Raw genomic sequence first — 20,383 nt, forward strand, 5'->3', positions numbered from 1 at the left:
AACTATATTTTTCCAAAAAATCATGGTGCAACCGAAAGTGCCTAAAAACAGAGGCACTGATATCGGATGAGAAGGCCTGGCTCGCAGTCTCCACTCTAATTCATCCCAAAGGTGTTCTATTGGGTTGAGGTCAGGACTCTGTGCAGGTCAGTCAAGTTCCTCCACCCCAAACTCACTCATCCATGTCTTTATGAACCTTGCTTTGTGCACTGGTGCAGTCATATTGGAAGGGGTCATCCCCAAACTATTCCCACAAAGTTGGAAGCATGAATTTGTCCAAAATGTCTTAGTATGCTGACACCTTAAGAGTTCCCTTCACTAGATATAAGGGGCCAAACCCAACCCCTGAAAAACAACCCCTCCACCAAACGTTACACTTGGCACAATGCAATCAGGCAAGTACCGTTCTCCTGGCAACCACAAAACCCAGACATGTCCATCAGATTGCCAGACAGAGAAGCATGATTTTTCACTCCAGAGAACATGTCCCCACTGCTCTAGAGTCCAGTGGCGGTGTGCTTTACACCATTGCATCTGATGCTTTGCATTGCATTTGGTGACGTAAGTTTTGGATGCAGCTGCTCGGTAATGGAAACCCATTCCATGAAGCTCTCTATGCATTGTTGTTGTGCTGATCTGAAGGCCACAAGAAGTTTGGAGGTCTTTGCTATTGACTCTGCAGACAGTTGGCAACTTCTGCGCACTGTGCGCTTCAGCATGCGCTGACTCTACTCTGTCATTTTAAGTGGCCTACCACTTTGTGACTGAGTTGCTGTTGTTTCCAGTTGCTTCCACTTTCCTTTAATACCTCTAACAGTTGACACTGAAATATTTAGTAGCAAGGAAATTTCACGGATGGACATATTGCACAGGTGGCAACCTATCACGTTGCCATGCTTGAATTCACTGAGCTCCTGAGAGCGACCCATTCTTTCACAAATGTTTGTAGAAGCAGTCTGCATGCCTAGGTGCTTGATTTAATACACCTGTGGCCATGGGGGTGATTAGAACAGCTGAATCCAATGATTTGGAGGGGTGTACCAATACTTTTGGTAATTTAGTATATATATATATATATAGACACACACAAAAAACCTGATGATTATAAGTGGTGACCAACATAATATTAAGCTTGCGCAAAACAAATTTGTAATTTTTTTTATGCATTCATGAAGGCAGCATGGTACAATAAAGCTACACAATTTCAGAAGTATAATAAATGTTTATTCCTCTTGCTTGCAGTTCTAAACCTTCTATTTAAATACCATCTAGGACAATATCTGCATGGTGTTTGTGTATTATATGTGTGTATTTGTTGGTTTTCTTTGGGTACTGTTGTCTTCTCACACATTTTCATCCAAAGAAAGTTTATCTGCTTGCACTTGCACAAAATGAGTTTACACAGATGCCAACAGTTCCATATTTGCTGGGACAGTCCTGCATTTTTACCCACTGTACCAATGATGTGGTGTCCTTACATCACAGCATCACCTTTATTTGTGTTACCCAGCATGCATATTAACTAAATAAAATGGGATTAGCCAAAGAAATTATGGTCATTAGTGGGCAGTTCAGACATAACAACTAGGGACCAAACTGCCCAGAAAATGGAAGTAATCTGGGTAAACCATCCCAGAATGTGAGTGTGATTTAAGGTGGGTATATGAACTGTAGGCCATGGGCAGAGGTGACTATCACCGGGCAGGGTCAAAGATGTTGGTTAGTGTGGTAGGGACATTATGTGTTTTTTTGTGGAGAAAAAGAAATTTAAAGGGAACATTCAAATCTGAAGTTCTGTTTAATATGTCAGCATTATATAAATACATCATATGTCACAGTGTAAATAGGACTACTGGTTCACATTTACATCATTACACCTTACAAGTAATTAAAAAATACATGCACAATTTGAGAGATGCGTTATTCTTGTATGGGCATCTTACCTCTTCTAGTACATCAGCTAGCTTACTAATAATTTCTTCAGGAAGGCTCTGGAATGTGGGTACACTAAAAAAAAAAAGAATGGATAATTATGGTGAGGATAAAAGGAAATAATAAGAAATAATGATGATAATAATAATAAAAAGAAGAAGAAGAATAATAACAATACAAATGCATTGTGTTTGGCCACTGTATTTCCCATAATCACAGTAATACTAGTTAAACCAACTATTCACATATTGTGTAAAATATACCAGACTCTTGTTTACGATTGTAAAAAGGATTTTCAAACAGTGAAAGTTTTAGGTAGGTAGTAGAAGGCAGTACCAGGGTTTAATTTCCGTTTAAAAAAAGATTTACCGGTACTAGATTTTTCTAAAATGTTACAAGAAAACTGGAAACAAGAAGCAGTAGAACAGTATGATGATACAAACACAAGATCAAAGTAAGGCTTGCAAAATGTAGATCACAGAGCACCAACAGAGGACTTATATAAAATTATATAAAACAGATGAATTATATAAAACAGCAAGATAGCTAGGATGAAAATCATATATAGGTCAAGTACAGTATACTATCCAAAAAGAAGATTGTTCTTCGCTAGCTATAAGGGGTTCCTTGATGGATGGAAAAAAAGGTCCACCAGCTTTTGCAACCGCCAAAGTGAGAGAGGAGGGTTGGGATAGGGAGAAATAGTGTTAGAAACAGGGAATGGTGAGGAGACTTTCCTGGAAGAAGAGGGAGGAAAGGGAACTCTTGTGGTTCAACTGGGGAGGCCTCATTATTTGTAACCAAGATGAGTTACAAAGAGGTTATGATCTTAATTGATTTGAGCATTATAATCAGAGTTTAATTTCTGTTGAGGCCCCCAATACCATTTTTGTTTCTTTGCCAGGGTTACAAAATAATAATAATAATAATATTATTAATATTGTTGGCATTAATATAGTTATTAATTATTTTTGCTTATTACTTTTCACTATTATGAACAGCAAATAAGCAACTATTCCATTGATTTTTACTGAAGCTCATCCAGAAGGCTTATTCTATGCTCTTAATCTCTCAATGTAATTCTTCCTATCCGCTATCTTGAGTTATATCTTAATGTCAGGTTCTCTAAGCTGGAGGGTTTCTCTGATAGACAAAGCCAATAAACTATATCTAACTTGTCAAAGATTCTCCTAAGTCCCTTGGACATAGCAGTGTATTATTAAAGAAACAGACTGGCACACAGTAGTATGAAAGTGCATGTTAAAACTCAAGGCATCAAACCAATTCTATTACTGCCAGTTAGCTAGGAGATCAGCTTTCTTATTTCTGATGTTAAGACACAATTAGGTTATGGTGGGTGATAAAAGAAATCTCAGATGTAATAAACTATGCCGTATTCTAGAATCCATAAAAAGATTTTAAGTGTCAAACTTCTTGAAGACGAATCCAAAAAAAACAAAATTAACCACTTGTCTATCAGGCACGTATACCCTCTTCGTGCCCAGTCCAATTTTCAGCTATCAACGCTGTCGCGGTGTGAATGACAATTGTGCCGTCATTTAACATTGTACCCACATGAAATTTTTATAATTTTTTTCATATAAATATAGCTTTCTTTTGGTGATATTTAATAACTTCTGGTTGTTGTTTTTTTTTTTTTTGCACTATAAACAAAAAAAAGAGAAAAAAAAAGGTTTTTCTGACTATTATAAAATTTTGCGAACAGGTAATTTTTCTCCTTCACCAATGTGCATTGATGAGGCTACACAGATAGGCACTGATAGGCAGAACTGCTGATGGGTGGCACTGACTGGTGGTACTGCTGGGCACTGACGGGCAGCACTGATGGGTGGCACTGGTGGGAGGCACTGCTGGGCGGCACTGCTATGCACTGATGGGAACAGGCAGGGGGCACTGATGGGCACAGGTGGGTGACACTGCTAGGCCCTGCTGGGCACTGCTGGGTGGCACTGCAGCGCACTGATGGGCACAGATGGGTGGCACTGCTGGGCACTGATCATAAGGGCACTGATCATCAGTGCACTGATGATCAGTGCCGATCTGTTCTCTGACAATTGGCAGTTATCAGCAGTACTTTCCTCATGCTGTGACAGCCTGCAGCCGATAACCGGCAACTGCATTTACCCGGTGATCTGCTGTGTTATTGGACACAGCTGATCACATGGCAAAAGGCCGCTGTGATTGGCCTTTTACCTCAACACGCAGATGGCCAGATGCACGCCACTGGGGGCGCACGGGAGGGTGCGTTCTGGGAGGATGTCATATTACACCCTCCCAGGAATGGACAACTGCACTATTGCAGTCATTCGGCTATAGCACGGTTGCCAAGTGGGTAAAAATACCCAGCCCTCCAGCAGTGGTTTAAATACCTTTTTATGCTTAAGGCAATCATAAATATTGAACAAATACAATCATTACATTTATTTTAGTGGTACTCCAGTCAGAGTTAATTTCTTAAAGTATTCCTCGCCTCCTTCAAAGAGAAGTAGTTTAAAAAGTAATTTGTATATTAAAATACAATAATACTTTATATTTGCAAAGGTGATTGCTTTATATATTAAAACTCCCACTTCTGTTTTCTGATTCTGATGAATGTGATTCATTAGTTTTGGATGCAACACTTGTATTTTTATTTAGCAGTAGTAGGCATGAATTGACCAGTGGCAGGATCAACATAGGTAAAAACTATAGGAAATTAGCAAGTGGCACAACAGTTTAACGGTATAGTTTGTGATTTTTCACAGTAGCACATCACTGAATTGTCTTAAAGTTTAGGAAACTGTCAAAACAGGGTTCACAAAAACAGTTAAAAATCATAGCCCTACATACTCTTGAAGCCCCTGCAATCCCATGGCTAGCATTAGGACTATACGTGAGCAAAAAAAAAAAAAGCTCTGCCGTGTAGGCCTTTTTTTAACATATCTGCCAACAGTACCATTGTGGTACTTGCACTTTGTTCTAACTTGCTCTCCATGATGAAATTGCAGATGTTGTAATGTATGTGGTCAGAATAGAACCAGTTGCACAGTTTTCAATGTACACAGGATGATGTCTTTTGGCACTCTGACTTATGAAGGTCGGTGCCCCCAGTGACTGTGTGTGCAGCCTTGTGCTGCCATCTGTTGTCGTATTACAAAAATAGTCTCTAACCTTTTTGACACCACCTCGTATCTACTTATTACAAGCTACATTAGAGCTGAATGCTTCCTTAGCTTACAATCATTTGGAAATCTGAGAATTCTGTATAGATGCATAGATGTTGCAGCATTATCCTCCCAAACACTGCAGTGTGTGTTCAAATAAATGATTCAAAGTGATCAACCACTCTTATTTGTGTTATTTCTTGCTTTCTTCATGTGTGTCTAAAAGCAACAAATCCTTTTGTGACACAGCTTATATACCCAACATACTAAGTTATAGCCAACTTTGTACTTAGACATTGCATCATATCAAAGAAAGTGAGGTACCATTTTAGACATACAAACATTGCATCATATCAAAGAAAGTGAGGTACCATTTTTTTCTGAAATCATATTCAGTAAGACAGGCCATACATGATTCATTTTCTTTCATTCAACTAGTGGGCTGAACTAAATAAAATGAATCGGTTCCCCTATCCACACATTCAAGGTGGAATCCCTCCTGCAGAGCTATTATAGTCTGACAGTGGGGAGGATTCTCCGCTGTCAGAATATATTCATTATCACCACTGGTGATAGCACCGATCAAGCAAAATTTTTCCTACAGGCTGGTTGTACAGAAGTTGATCTATAGATGGATTGAAATTCAGCTGGTCTCTGCTGAACTGGCCAAATTTCAGTCTGTCTATGGCTAGCTTTATATTATAAAGAGATTTGTTGCCATTTGAATTGTTCTGTTGTAATATTGGCATGAGGATCAATTAATGGGACAGCCACAAAATGTTAGAATTCCACCAGCTAATGTTTTCCTTGCTCTTGCTGATAAAATATAAGATAGTTCTTCTAAACACAGTTTGAAGGTGTTACCTCAGAGGTTAATTTGAGATTAATGATACAGCTCTTCCATTGTGAAAAGGAAATTGAATTGTTGCAGGAAACTGATTATGAGTCTGGTTTAATCTATAGCTGGCAGAAGTATGCAAAGAAAGGTCAATAACCAGTGCTAATGTGAGCCTTCCTACCAACACATATAAGAGAAATTAAATTATGCAATGTCATCTTTACAGAAAATGCCCTGTTTACACAGCTAACCAAATTATCATTGTTAATGTCACAAATTATATAATCCCATATCATGTCACACTGTATGATTAATGTAGGTACTAATGAAATAGGATACAACAGCCACAGCGCTTATTTATGCTAATTATCTTGTTCATTATAATTAAATATCAAAATAGTACATGACCGAATTTGAGGGGTTGTGGGTGCTAAGACTGCAAGAATAGTAAAACCTACAATTCCAAAAGATGTGTAAAATTTAGAGTACTCTGTGAAATTAAATGGAATGTATATATAAAACCCAAACTTTTTTCATTTCAGCTACAATATGGATTGATTAAAAAACGTTCTGTTTTTTGCCACCTGTTTCCCATTGAGGAGATCTCCTTTAGCTTCCTGACTTGTAGACAGATCAAGCAGTATCTCCAAATGGAAGTGCTGTACATTTTCTCTTAGACAATTATCACTGGCACAAGGGTCCACTGGTGACAGCTCAAATTTGGAGATTTTCCCTGACATTCAGTCCTATGATGAACTCTGATATGATTCTGGATAATTTTCTCTCTTTACTCATCTTGGTCCCAGTGACAGTGGTCAGCAGGACAAATAGAGAAGGCAAATCTCTCTAATGAGGACACAGACAGCATTAAAAACGTAACATTCAACATCCTATCCCGTACAGACAATGGTGGCACTGCATGTATCCAAATTAAAAAAACAACCAGCAATTCTTAGACATTATGTAATAAAAACAGAGGTATTAGCATATATTTGGAAATTTATGTGGACGACACGCTGCCTTGTCAAGGCCTTTTTGTAGTGTGTGGTCCCCAAAGCTGGCCATAGATGGATCGAAATTCAGCTGTTTCAGCAGAGACCGACCAAATTTTGATTAATGTGTGGGTGTCCCTGTTTGACTGAAATCAATCATTAAAGAGTCCCACTGGCAGAACACTATGTTTCAGTGGGGATGATTACTCAATCCACCTTGATTGTGTGGATGGAGGAATCTGCTTGTTTTTTTCCCATTCAGTCTGCTAGCTGATCAAAAAAACCTAAAACTTAATTAACAGAACACTCATCCTTGGATATGCACAGCAATAAAGGCAGGTATGCCTGAAGGTAATATATTCCTCTTTAAAGGTGCAGAAATTCACCAAAGCCCAGCACAGTACATAGACAGCTCTTGTTTGTTCCAGCAATTGATAACTAGCTTTCTAAAGCAAGGTGCGCATTGCCAGAACACTTACCAGTCAGAAACTGAATTCAGTGTTGCATACAGATATCTCAGGAATGGGTAGATTTGGGGGATTGTTTTGGGGGTGTTGATGACAGTCACAGTCAAATAACATTTAATATCTTGTCCCGGGCTGTTTCACACAGTCAGTATAGAAGGGTAGAATGGTGGCACTGCATGTACCAACATTAAATAGTCAACATTCCTCATTTACCGTAGTTAGCAATAAACAAACACCAAAAGCTTTTACCACCCCTAATCACACCGTCCAAAAAAAGACATGGATTTTCAAACACTTTAGGCATTTTTTAATGTACTGCAAGGTGTGTTGAACATGCTTCATCAATTGTTTCATTAAACACAGCAATTTGATCTGCCAATTTTGTTAACATTTCCAAATGATTGATCTAAAACAATTTTGCTAAATATACCCACATTGATGTTGCATCCCCATCCTAAATTATGTTACAGATGTTTTTTGCTTCATACTTTACAGCTGAGGCATAGGAAAAATTGAGACAGGGTACTTCTTGTCCCACATTTCTAAAACAAGCCAGTGTCTTGGTGAAACTGTACCTGTCCTAGTGCGGAGTGTACAGCACTACTGATATTGATCCATGCATATTTGAATCATGAATTATTATTAATATTATTTCAGGTACTTATATAGAACTGTCAATTTATGCAGCAATTTACATATATACTGTACAATCACATCAGTCCTTAACCCTCAAGTGGTGTACAATCCAAGGTCCCTAACATACATTCATACATACAAATACTAGGGCCAATTTAGACAGGATCCAATTGACCTACCAGCATGTCTTTGGAGTGTAGGAGGAAACCGGAGCACCCAGAGGAAACCCACGCAGGGAGAATATGCAAACTCTAGGCAGGTGGTGCCGTGGTTGGGATTTGAACCAATGACCATGGTACTGCCAGGCGGAGGTGCTAACCATTTAGCCACTGTGCTGCCCCATTGAGCTACTGTATATACTGTAGACATAGACTATATGTACATCATGGATATAGCTCAGATACATATCAATACTCCCTGATAATATACTCAGTGTTATTGACACTGCCTGAGTGGCACAATTGAATAGTAGTTGCAGAATGCTCCCAAGATCTTTGCTTTTACAGTGATAAAGTTGATAAAAAAAGTACAAAGGATGTCCAATCTTGTATTATTTTGTTTTATTCTTGCAACACAAAATACCTCATATATAACGCTATGTTATGAATTAACAATAAAACAAGGTAGAGGCCAGTCAAGGAATATTTGTAGAAAATGGAAAGCAGAGCTGCATAAATGTACACCGAGCTAAAATAAGTGTGTTATAAACTGATCCTGACAGCTCATTTGTCTAGGTACCAAGCAAAGTCGATGGAGGAATATTGGTTTAATAATCCTCCTCTGAAGTCAGGCATAATACGCTGATGCTGATTGTGAACCACTGATGATATTATTGGGTTTTAAAAGAAAGCATTCTCTATTTGTTTTGAAGCTGTCAAAGATTTCAGTTTCATGCCACTGTTAGGAAATATTATTGGCACCGTTAAACCCACCAAGAGCACATTTAATAAATCAAGTCAACTTTCAGAGAAAATAAAAAAAAATGTACACAGATCAGGAACGGTTTCAATATCCTAAACTTGGCACAAAAAGATCTGAAACTGGGTGACAATTATGACTCTGTTTGCAGATAGTATCACATTTTTTGGCAAGAAAGCTTCTCTCAGATACTCATACTGTATCTGTGACAATTGTATGATCCAGTGTCGCATGTAATCTAAAAAAAAAAAACCCATGTATATGGGGTAACTGATTGCTATTGCTTAATATCTAATTAAAATGGATTTCAAGTGATTTTGATAGACAACGACTGCCACTTTAGCTGGACAGCTTAGTCTTTTGACAAAATACAGGCATTCTGACCAAATCAACAGGTGAAAATAAAGGAAAAAGGTCTAAAACAAGAAATTTAATGCAGCTACCACATTTAAGCATTGGTAAACTGCAATATAATACATTTTTGTTGTCGTATTCAATACAACTTTAACTCCAGATGTCTCTGTGTTATATGGAATAAATGTCTTTAAAATATCTCAACACCCAGGCAGAGAAACGGGATAAGGAAAAAACTCTGAGCTAGATGGTATAATATTTAGATTGGCAAAATGAGACACAAATATGTCTAATCAAGGTTGGTGCTTCCACTAGGCCTCTGGGGCACACTGCCACCTAGGGGCGCCTGGGCGCAGCATAGTCTGGAACTCTCTCTGTGTGGGATGCTGCCATGTCATGAATGATCCTTCAGCTAAGGGGAGAGGTGGCAGATGGCTAGGAAGAAGAGACAGAGGAAGATGCCAGGTGTCTGGGGCCAGTGTAGCAGCTGAGCTTTCGTTCCTTCTAGTGTTCCTCTCAGAGTCAGTCCCTTACTGCAAGACGGCTGGTTGCTGCTGATCACTGTGGAGTTCCAGCCCTTCTCTTCCCATTCATCAGCGGAGGCAGAGCTGTGCCTGCAGAGAGGAAGGTAATGTCTAACTCTGATATTTCGTGTCTGTGTGAGTGTGACCCGGCCGGCCATCTATCCCATGTGCAACATGTCAGTGGCTGGCCGGGTCACACTCACACAGACATTACCGTCCTCTGCAGGCATAGCTCTGCCTCTGCTGTTGAATGGGAAGAGATGGGCTGCAGGCTGTGGGCTGTCACCAACATGATCTAGTGTCTGTTGGGCCTCCTGATCTGTTTCAGTGTTGGTGGTGGTGTGTTGTGTCGGATCTGTGACTGTGTGGGATCGCTCAGTTCAGGTGTTCTGTATGTGTGTGTGTGTGTGTGTGTGTGTGTGGGCTGCCTGCTGTCACAACATTTTATCGAATTCCAGCCTGGGATCTGTCAGAGCTATCTTATGGCACTTATCTTTGCAAATTAAAAGAAATTTAGCAGTTCCATGTTTTGTTGATTTATTCTTTTCTACTGTTTTTAAAAATGTTTATTTTTTTCGGGGGGGGGTGCAAGTAGCTGGTCTTTCCTAGGGCGTAAAATAGTCTAGCACCGGCCCTGTGTCTAATCTACTACACTGAAAGCTTTGTACTCTCCAGTAAACAAAATGAGCAGCAACTGGATTTAGCATCACTGAAATCTACAATAGGTTTCCAATTAAAAAAAGGCATAAATGAATACTCTGAGTCACCAATCTAGAATATAAATGCAGCAAGTGCAGTCACAGCTCTTCATCTACATGTACAGGGCCAGTAAAATAAAAAGTATTAGTCCCCAGTCACACCGGTGTGACTTGTCATGCAATTTGATAATTTCAAATTGCATGACAAGTTGCACCCTATTGTTCGCAATAGAAGCAGTCATATTGGTGTGATTCCGACTCCCTTGGATTAGGTGTGACCAAAGATTTAAAACTATTTGTTTAGCTTTTCAGCCAAGCAACTATCGTTTTTGGGATAAAAAAACGACCCTAATCACCCTACCTAGCTCTCTCAGTACAGGTTTCCTTTAACAGTTACTTGTGTTGGTGTGAAAAAGATAAGGGATCCAAATGATCCTCCTACCAGCTCATCAGACAGAAAGGAGCACCTTTCTCACATCCACAGGCAAGCTGAACATTAACCTTTGCTACAGTTGGTACAAACGTGCTTAGCATTGGTCAATGCCAGGCTACTTGTTTGAATGGACCTTATTTTTGGAGCCCTTCTGAAGCAACTGCCTGAAACTGAAGAAATGAAACCTGCACATCTACAATAAAAGAGTGACATCATATTTCTTTGTTCTGTAAAAGTAGTTCAAATAGAAGAAGCTAATCTGGTGAATTGGATCATAGGATTGGTTCAACAAAGCGTTGGTACAGTGGATTTTAAGACCCTTGTTTACCTTTAGTGAAAGGGAATTCATTTATTGAACAGAACATTTTTACCACATCATCATAACTTCAGAAGACAAAAAAAGTGTATTTCTTTTCATTATTTTACTCTAAAATTAGTTTGCCTCCAAAATAATCTGTCAAATGTCCATAAAGTCATCATGCTGATAAAACCTTGACAATTCATCATATATATTAGGCATCTGCTGTATTTAGAAGTTCAGAACAGAGAAAAAGTATGCAGTTCAAAAAATATAGTTAAATCTTCTATTATGAAAATGAAATTTAAAGAATTTACAGAATAGCAACTTTTTTGTAATTAAATTAGGACAAATTGTTCACTGTTGGCTCTCAAATGGGGACTTTTTGTTTAACACACAAAACACTTAAACCTAATAAACAAATTGTGAGCTATTAATGTATCTCCTCTTCCTGCTCTCCAGTACCTCCCCTCTATCTGTGTGTGCTTCTGCTAGATCCACACACACTGACCATTTGGAAACTCGGGCACTGCCCAAGGGCCCGGGGTCAGTAGGGGGTCCCATGAGATGCCCCTGGTACCTTTTTCATAGGCTTTTTTGAGTTTGGGCAAGGACACAGGGGCCCCATGATCCCCTATTGCCCGGGGGCCCCATGAGTTGTCAGTCCGCCCCTGTGTACAATTCAGAGATAATGATATAAAACAAACATATCCTTTAAAGAAAGTCTATCAGTAAACATAAAACATTACCTGTATCAGTAAAAAGTGCATGCATGTCGAAATGCCTGGCATTCTCTTTTATAATCAGTATATGAGAGCTTACTGCAGGTACATGTATGCACATATTTTGTGACAGGTTCTCCTAAATAACCAGCTCTGTCTGTCTCAGAAACTCTATGCCTAAAAAGAAATATATATATTTATACGATGTGTGTGTGTATATACATACACACATACATACACATATATATATATATATACATACATACACAGTATTTTATATATCTCTGTGTAGAAGAGGTAAAAATTCTCACTAATGTATAGTTCATACAGATATTTTAACAACTTGTATTGTGAATGCTTGCCTACATTTTAAATTACACCCTCCTGTCTAGACATGGCGCCAGTTGAAACAGGGCAAAGACAAAACCAAGAGGATTTGGCATGACTACAGCTATGAGAGCCAATATTTGAAAGTGAGAATACCAGGATAAGTTTGGTGGAATGTCACTGTGATTGCCAGATGGAGGACTTTTAATGATGGTCTGAAAAACTGCTATGTGGTGCACTCTCTCTAATTTTAAGCAATTCAAATTATACAGTCATGATATATAGTAAATTAGAAGGCAATTCATAGCATACATTTACATTGCTGGCTGCAGTCACACAAAAATATTGTCTAGTAGTACTATGTTATTATTATAGAATTTTTTTATCATCAAGTTTCACTGAATATTCACATAGAAAATTACAAAATACATACAAGTATCTTTAAAATGCACATGTTAACAAGGCGCAAGTAACTCAAATGTTCACGAAAAAGAGCATCAGAAGTTATTGTTCAAGGTTACAAGCTAATTTAAAGTCTGTCCTTAATCAATAGTCATCTTTAATTTCTCACTTTGTGACTCAGTGTTTAAAGATAGGGCATGCTAGTACCAAGGAAGGGCAAATGGAGGTCATATCAAAATCAATGACTAGAAAAAAAAGAAGTTAGGAAACTTTTCAAATTCAGGCCAAGTCCTGAAACAAGGAACTTTAATGTCAATAACCCTTTCACTGCCAGGCATTGTGCTCCACTTTAACCTCAGGTGACTAGGCCATTTTTGCAATTTTTTGTTTACAGCCTGCAGAGTTTGTAAAAGCCCTCCCCCTTGATACTTGGGCAAATGTTTATCAAAATTATTAATTTAATAAAATAAAATCATTATTAGCGCACACAAGCACAACATAACTTACAAAATTCCAACTAAAAGTGAAATATAAAACTGTATTGAGTTAGCAAACAATAAATATTTGTAAATACTAATATGTGCATTTTTTGTAGAATGGTGAATTGTAACCTCTACCTCCTCTATAGGTGACAGGAGCTGCACTGGGTTGGAGATTCTGTGCTTTAAGTGGCAAGTCAAAAGGTGGCTGACCTCACACCGCTTTGTGCTAGATGAGGTCATGTGTGACAATGGCACCAACATGCTGTGCACCATTTATCAGGATTGGTTTAAACAACTGCCTTGCCCAGCCCACATCCTGAACATGGTGGTGCTGTTTAGTTGGTCATACCTAGTGCATGTTCACCTGGCTGTAATGCAGTCCTAACACAAGCTGCCTAAAAATACTTAAATCAGTATTAAACCCAAAAGCAAACATTTATTTTATTGCAGATTATCAGTTCTTAGATGTGACGGCTGCATTAGTTTCCTTTTTTTTGGATTTCTTTCTTCTATATTCATCTGGTGATTCAGCCAGCAACTCTGCTGTTTTGCAGAAGCTCAAGTGTCAGCAGAATCAGCCTATTAGCCTGTATGGATGAGACCATACATTTACCACTGGCAGGGGTGCTTAAAATGATCAGGCTTTTTTTTTATTCATGTAAAACCTTTATCCCAAAAGGAAAAAAAAACTGTTTGCTGCAACTGATTATAAAGTGTGAGCTGGAGTTTGGCTTTAACTTATTATTTGTATTAAAATCTGCTAATACATTTAACACTCCCATCCATCCCCAGACTGACAATGCTACTGTCTGCTGTGTCCTGGCTCAGGAGGTGTGTTACTGGCCATATCACCAGAGGGAAAAAGCCAAAGAAAAGAAAAAACTGATGCAGCCACCACATCTAATGATTGCTAAGCTGCAATATAATACATTTTTTGTGTTGAATAAAGTATAAACCCACATTGATGTCTGTGACTTACAAACCACAAACTAAATAAAACAAACTTGTGAAATAATGTAACAAGGTTTATAAGAAAGTTTACAAAAAAGTGAAGATATCAGCCCAGCTACTGTATCTAACCTGCACTCTCTTCACGTGGAAGACCAATGTTTACTAAAGACTTGACCAGAGATCAAGCTTTACATTATTATTATTCAAATCGCCCAAAACAATCACTCCATTTTAAACTGCAAACTAGTAAAGATGCTTACATACTGTGCATAAAGTCAGTAAAATATTTTTCTTGCTTTTTAAAATTACATGTACCATGCAGGCTTCCATCCCAAAAATCCACATATTTATATATATTCCACATTAAAAATGAAAATTATTGTACTTATTCTATGCACAGTATGTAAGCACTTTTACTAGGTTGCAGTTTAACAGGGAGATACCAGGCAGGTTTTAATCAACAAATCACAATTAGGGTGCACTATTTCAGAAAGACAATAGACACAAATATTTTTGTTTGCAAAGCAGTGGAATAAACCACAAACTAGATAATGCAGTGTATGATTTACCCTGCGGCAACACTATTTTTTTTTTTTTTTGAGGTCCAGCTGCTTAAACATTACTTGAGGTACTTTTACTGTGCCAGATCATGAGCATAGCCAGAAACTTTGAGGCGCAATGCAGGATCAACTCTGCAAAGAAAATTGTATATTTTGCAGCTAAGGCCCAGCTGCAGAAAAAGTATGTGTGGTGTCTTCACAATACTGGAGCACTGTCATTAAGTAATAGAGTTTATTTGGGGTCCCACCCCAGACTAATGATTGGATAATGGAAGATCAAGTGAACAATAGTCAGATCATCTCAGACTGTGTGTTAATATACAACAGATAACTGTGACCTAATATGAAGACAGATTCAAGTAGTTGTGATAGCTGGTAAAAATTAATAAACACATATCTGAATTAATTTTCATAGCTGCAAACTTACTATGTGTGAAACACAGCTATTACAAAAAGGCCTTTCTTTTTGTCCCTCCACAAAAGCCAATACTTCATTTGTTTACCTTCAAAAGATACACCAGGAAACTATACTTACAACGATACTATGCAAATAAAGTAAAAAACAAACCAGAAACTCTATTATTATTACACGTATAGATCTTACAATCATACTTTTGAATTATTTGAAACCCCTATCTCTACGGATCCTAATCCTTCTTCTACTTTCAATCCCACCCAATCTAAAGGACCATTCATTGACACCTTTAGCTCAATTGCCATGCAAGAATTTAACAAACTTCGTTATCTGCCACCAAACAGAAAGAATCTTCATAGTCAAGAATTCCCTGCACTTCATTAAAATGAACTCGGATTACTTTAGATCAAGAATGTAATGGCAGCTTACTTACTAAAGAACTAACTTCATAAAAAAATTACTGATACCAGCATTGTATATCTTTACCATTTCCACAAAACCCTAATTTTACCCCCAGAACGTCCCATCATTTTTTATATAAATTGTACTGTGTAGGGTGTACATCATTCTATTGCAATATATAACTTTTAGTATATACTGTATGGTTTCATATCTGTAATAAATTCAACCCTAAAGAGAACTGTATTTGTTAAAAGCACTAATTAAATTTTATATTTGCAGTTTCCAATGGATTGTTGCAGCAGGAAAGTTTGAACCTCATTGGTGGCTGTAGGTAAAACCGTTTATATTTAGCATGCTTAAAAACAGAGTCAGTTTACCTATGTGCCAGTGTAATTGGATGTAGCATTGGCAGACAAATTCAGCCAAGCTTCACCACCCTATAAATGAAAATGGCATGAACTGTGAAGGCATTATTTCTCTCTATCATTCTTAACCCAAAAAAATAAAATTAAAGTGATCTCTAACTTTTCAAGAGAGTATGTTACAGGTAACAGAAATGAAGCTGGAACATGAAGGATAAAGTTTTAAAGGACTTTATTTTTGTATCTTTTAAACTCATACTCGATCCATTCAATTTATATATTCATTCATTTGGCATATGAATAGAACCCTGGTATTATGTGTCACTTTCCAATGACAGATTAACTGTCCCTCTCTATTGTGAAGAATCCTTCATTTATTCATAATTCTGTCCATAAACGTCAGAAATTACAATGTGTAAAGCAGAGATAAAATCCTGTCCTCAGACCCCATAACAATGACAAAGCTAGATTACTTTGTTTTGACAAGTATTGAAGAAAAATGACTCGGCTGGCCATTAAAGGAGCTTTTACATCACTTAATATTATTTACAGCTAATGCTCTGCCAGCCCACTTCAATGTTTTCTGACACATTTGCGTTTTATAAATATATTCATGCACATTTAAACATCAGAGATTTTAGCTGGAAATATAAACATTTGACTTTGCATCTTCCTTGAGAATAAATTGTTTGTCATCTTTAAAACACATATTACATAGAGGAGAAAATACATTTAAGCAAAACAAAGTGGCAATTGTCCAGATGAGTATTGAAATCTCCCAAAACCAGATTTTAGAATAAAGTAACAATCCTAAGATCAGTGAGTTGACTGACACTCCAACACTGCCATCAGTAATTTTTACTGACAAATGTGAAAACAATATAATCACATTAGAGAGTAAACCACAAGGGTATCATAAAAGGAAAGAAAGAGGTGGCAGGGACAAAAAAAATGTAGAAGCAATGAGAAGTGAATGCTGTGGTTATAATAGCCACTTTTTCTAAACTCTGTAAACCAGAAGCCATGTGCTTAATTTTATGTGTTTCCAGTAAGACAAAGGATATAACTTCTACCACTATTGCATGCATATTGCTCCTAATCAGTGGCATATATTTTGCTCAGTTAAGTGTTGCACCGACTAAACAATTTATTTTTAGCCACAGAATTGATTTTTTAGTTTTCATTGACTCTAATTACAAAAAAAAATATTGTAATGGCAAATAATCTTGATTGCTTTGTAAATTGAACTTACTGTTCTATATTATAACTGATATAGTTAGTTATATTTTGCTGAAGTAATAACTAATGACAATATTAGACATTATTAGCATTAAAGTGTTACTAAACCCACAACAGTAAAATCAGTCTGTATATGCAGTAAAGCATGCTTGTTCTACTCACTGTTGAACCTAGGATGTTTGATCCTGACTTCTCTGATCCTCCCCTTCTTCCAGTGTCCCCCTTTTATCTCCTGATCCTGTATGTTGGAGTGATCTGTCAATTTTCATTGCCTCTTTCCAATCAGCACTGTCCAGACTGAGGGTCAGGGGTTTCATGCAGCCTCATAGAACAGTCAGAGGAGAATGAAAACTCTTCCTACAAGCGTTAACATGTGCTCGGCCGGACACTGATAGAAGTCCCAAGACTGCTATATACTGCTGATGAGAAGGGTATTTAGCAGTTTATATTTACTAAAATAATTTCATTTCCATGCTCTGTGTACTGTGGAAGACCGGATATAGTGAATGCACGATCCTGGGTTTTGTAACACTTTAATACACTTAAATATAATTACAGACTGCTATGTTTATGGCATGTTATCAGTGGAACTTCTTGTAAATGATGAGAGCAGCACGTTACTTCTGATTACTACATTTGTATTCACTAATAAATCTGAAATGTATTATTGATAATGGAATACCCATACAATACATACTGTGGCTTTTTTTTGTTTTTAATATTTTTATTTAAAAACTGGCAACATCTATACGCAGGGCCTGAATGCATGTCTAAAATTAAATTATAAATAAAACCACCCATATACAGTTAAATGTGCTTTTGTATGTATTTCTGTACTTCTGTAGAGTTCTGAACACAAGAATCCGTTGCTATGAAAATGTCACACATTTTTCTGAATAGAAATGCCTGCTACACTGTTATCTTACACAGCATAATCAGACAGGGACTTTCCAAAAAGCTGATGTTTTAGCATATGTTAACATTTGTATATGCTCATTCTGTTGCTTAATAAATAGTAAAATGCTTCTTGGTTGTCTTTCAAGTGTGAAGTAAAGCAGCTGGCAAGAGGAAGAGAATTGGCACGGGTGAAGGGTATAGCAATTTGGCAAGATGCTCACTTTTGAACTTGTTAAAAGGTGTAGGAAGACTACAAACAATCTGATCTTGTTTTTTGCTCACAAAAGATGCAAGGAGAGTTATTATAATTACTGCTATTATAAAGGTTCAAGTAAAAACGAATGTGCTATGAAAAAAGACATTTATAAAAACTAGCCCAAGTGAAGGTCTGTAAATATTAAACAAAGCCAGTAAGAAATCCTTAGGGGGAAAGCAAGAATTCATATTTTAACTGTACTTAAAAACAGACTCTTTTTTTTTTTCTTAATGGTAAAGGGCAACTACACTTCCTAAAAAAAAGTCCTAGCTGCCTTCCTAGTCCCCTTTTCCTAGCCTCCTAACCTACTTTATTCTTTAATCTCCCCTTCTTTAAAGTGGTAGTAAACTGCCACAAAAGTAAAAAATTGGGCCCCTACAGGTTTAAGTCATGTACTAGAACAGTATGCACCGCAAAATACAACATTTTTTAGTTTTGTGGCAGTTTACTACCACTTTAAAGAAGGGGTGTTACAGCATAGAGTAGGTTAGGAGGCTAGGAAAAGGGGACTAGGAAGGCAGCTAGGGCTTTAGGAAAAGTTTAGTTGTCCTTTAAGATTAAGAAAAAAAAGAGAAAAATAATCTGTTTTTAAGTACAGTAATTATGACAGACTTACCTGGACATGGAGCCCTCCAGAGCAGCACTGTCACAGCTCCCGGTCTTCCTTTCAGGTTCGCAGACTCCGGCTGTATGAATGGCAGGGGCTATGATGATGTCACTCCTGCACGTGGACACGGGAGCCCCAGCATGGAGCTCTGAGGGTAAGACATGTAAATGTCAGAATAGACAAAATGTTGGGGTGCTGGTCATAATTTCAGCGGTGGTGCCTGAAGTGATGTATTGGAAGTAACACAGCGGTTGCAGGGTAGCCTTCCACATCATCTGCAGGTGTCACTTTTTTTGCAGATAATAGCTGGCACACACCATTTTTTGTTCCACAGTAGTGGACATTTGTAGACCTTCTTTAACGCCACAAGGTGTTGGGCCATCTTCTTGAGGACCTCTTGGTCTGCTTGCTGGGCCTGTGCAAACTGATGATTTGTCTCCTGTTGTTCAGCAGAGGCCTTCTGCTGAATTTCAACCTTCTGCCACTGAATCTCTGCTAACTGATGGTTGGTTTCCTGCTGGGTTGCAGTGACCTGCAGTAAGACTCTTATCACATCTTCCATTTTTCCTCTTGCTCAGGAAGTTGCTTACATCATATGTGAGGGTAAGTTCAAATGAAGATCATCTTCCCTGGGAAAATGGCAGTCCAAACAGCAGGTCTTTCTTAAAAGTCTGACTTGTAGTCAGTTTTATTTTAAAAAGTTGCAAACAAAACAAACCAAACAAAACAGAAAATAAAATCTTGCCATCCAGGTTCCTCTCTGACAAGTGAAGGTCTTTTCCCAGTCAACAAGAAAACACAAGCATTTTTCTTTCTCTTACAGAAAAATTTCCACAGCTAGCCATCTCTCAGGTAGCTTTGAGAGTCACAGGCAAGAGGCTCCTACTGCTACAGTCCTTCCTTCTTTATCCCACCTGCTGCTGGTCAAAAATGGGAAACAAAACCCAATAAGGATTCCACACTGCAAATATGTCCCAGAAAATTTGGACTGGTTTCCACTTTAGTTTCCCGCATTTAAAAGCATACAAGGTAAAATATACCCTTTCTACCACCTTGCCATTTATTATATACAGTATACACAGCAGCAGCCCTTGAGGTGTATTTTTCTACCACATAGAAAACGACTTGACGTTGCTCTTACACATCTGCACAGAAGATCCACATTAGACTTAAATTGAGCCTTGCTTCTGCAGTAGCCCCTCCTTAGTCCATTTCCTTAGCATTCTAACAAACTCTGAGCTCCCCAACGTTCCTATTTCAGGGATTCATTATTAGATTAGGTTTGTGTGGTGAATATCCCTCAAACTAAACCCAGACACATTTTGATCATCACTAGCTTCTGGCCCAGGCAAGCCCCTCTTCTTATTTTGACATTTTAGTATTGGCTTTCTTAATCTCACTAGACCTGTCAAAACCTGCAGCTTGAAGTCTCCTTTTCACAAATGAAAGTGAGATTTGCTTACTTTGACCACTGTTAAGCTGTGGTCTTGTGAGGTGCAAATCATGC

The 20,383-nt window shown here is 37.9% G+C and overlaps 1 protein-coding gene across 4 annotated transcripts in view; it reads right to left on the reverse strand.

The window, feature by feature from the left end:
* Positions 1-20,383, reverse strand: part of PRKG1 (protein kinase cGMP-dependent 1) — a 1,352,400-nt gene that overhangs the window by 241,549 nt on the left and 1,090,468 nt on the right. For all 4 annotated transcript variants that reach the window (XM_089683127.1, XM_089683128.1, XM_089683125.1 and 1 more), the window contains exon 5: positions 1,944-2,007. In XM_089683127.1, the coding sequence (XP_089539253.1) occupies positions 1,944-2,007 (64 nt within the window). The remainder of the gene's footprint in view (positions 1-1,943; positions 2,008-20,383) is intronic.

This window comes from Staurois parvus, unplaced genomic scaffold (genome assembly GCF_062004578.1).
Source record: "Staurois parvus isolate SC_StPar_1 unplaced genomic scaffold, SC_StPar_1.0 ptg000303l, whole genome shotgun sequence".
Lineage (NCBI taxonomy): Eukaryota > Metazoa > Chordata > Amphibia > Anura > Ranidae > Staurois > Staurois parvus.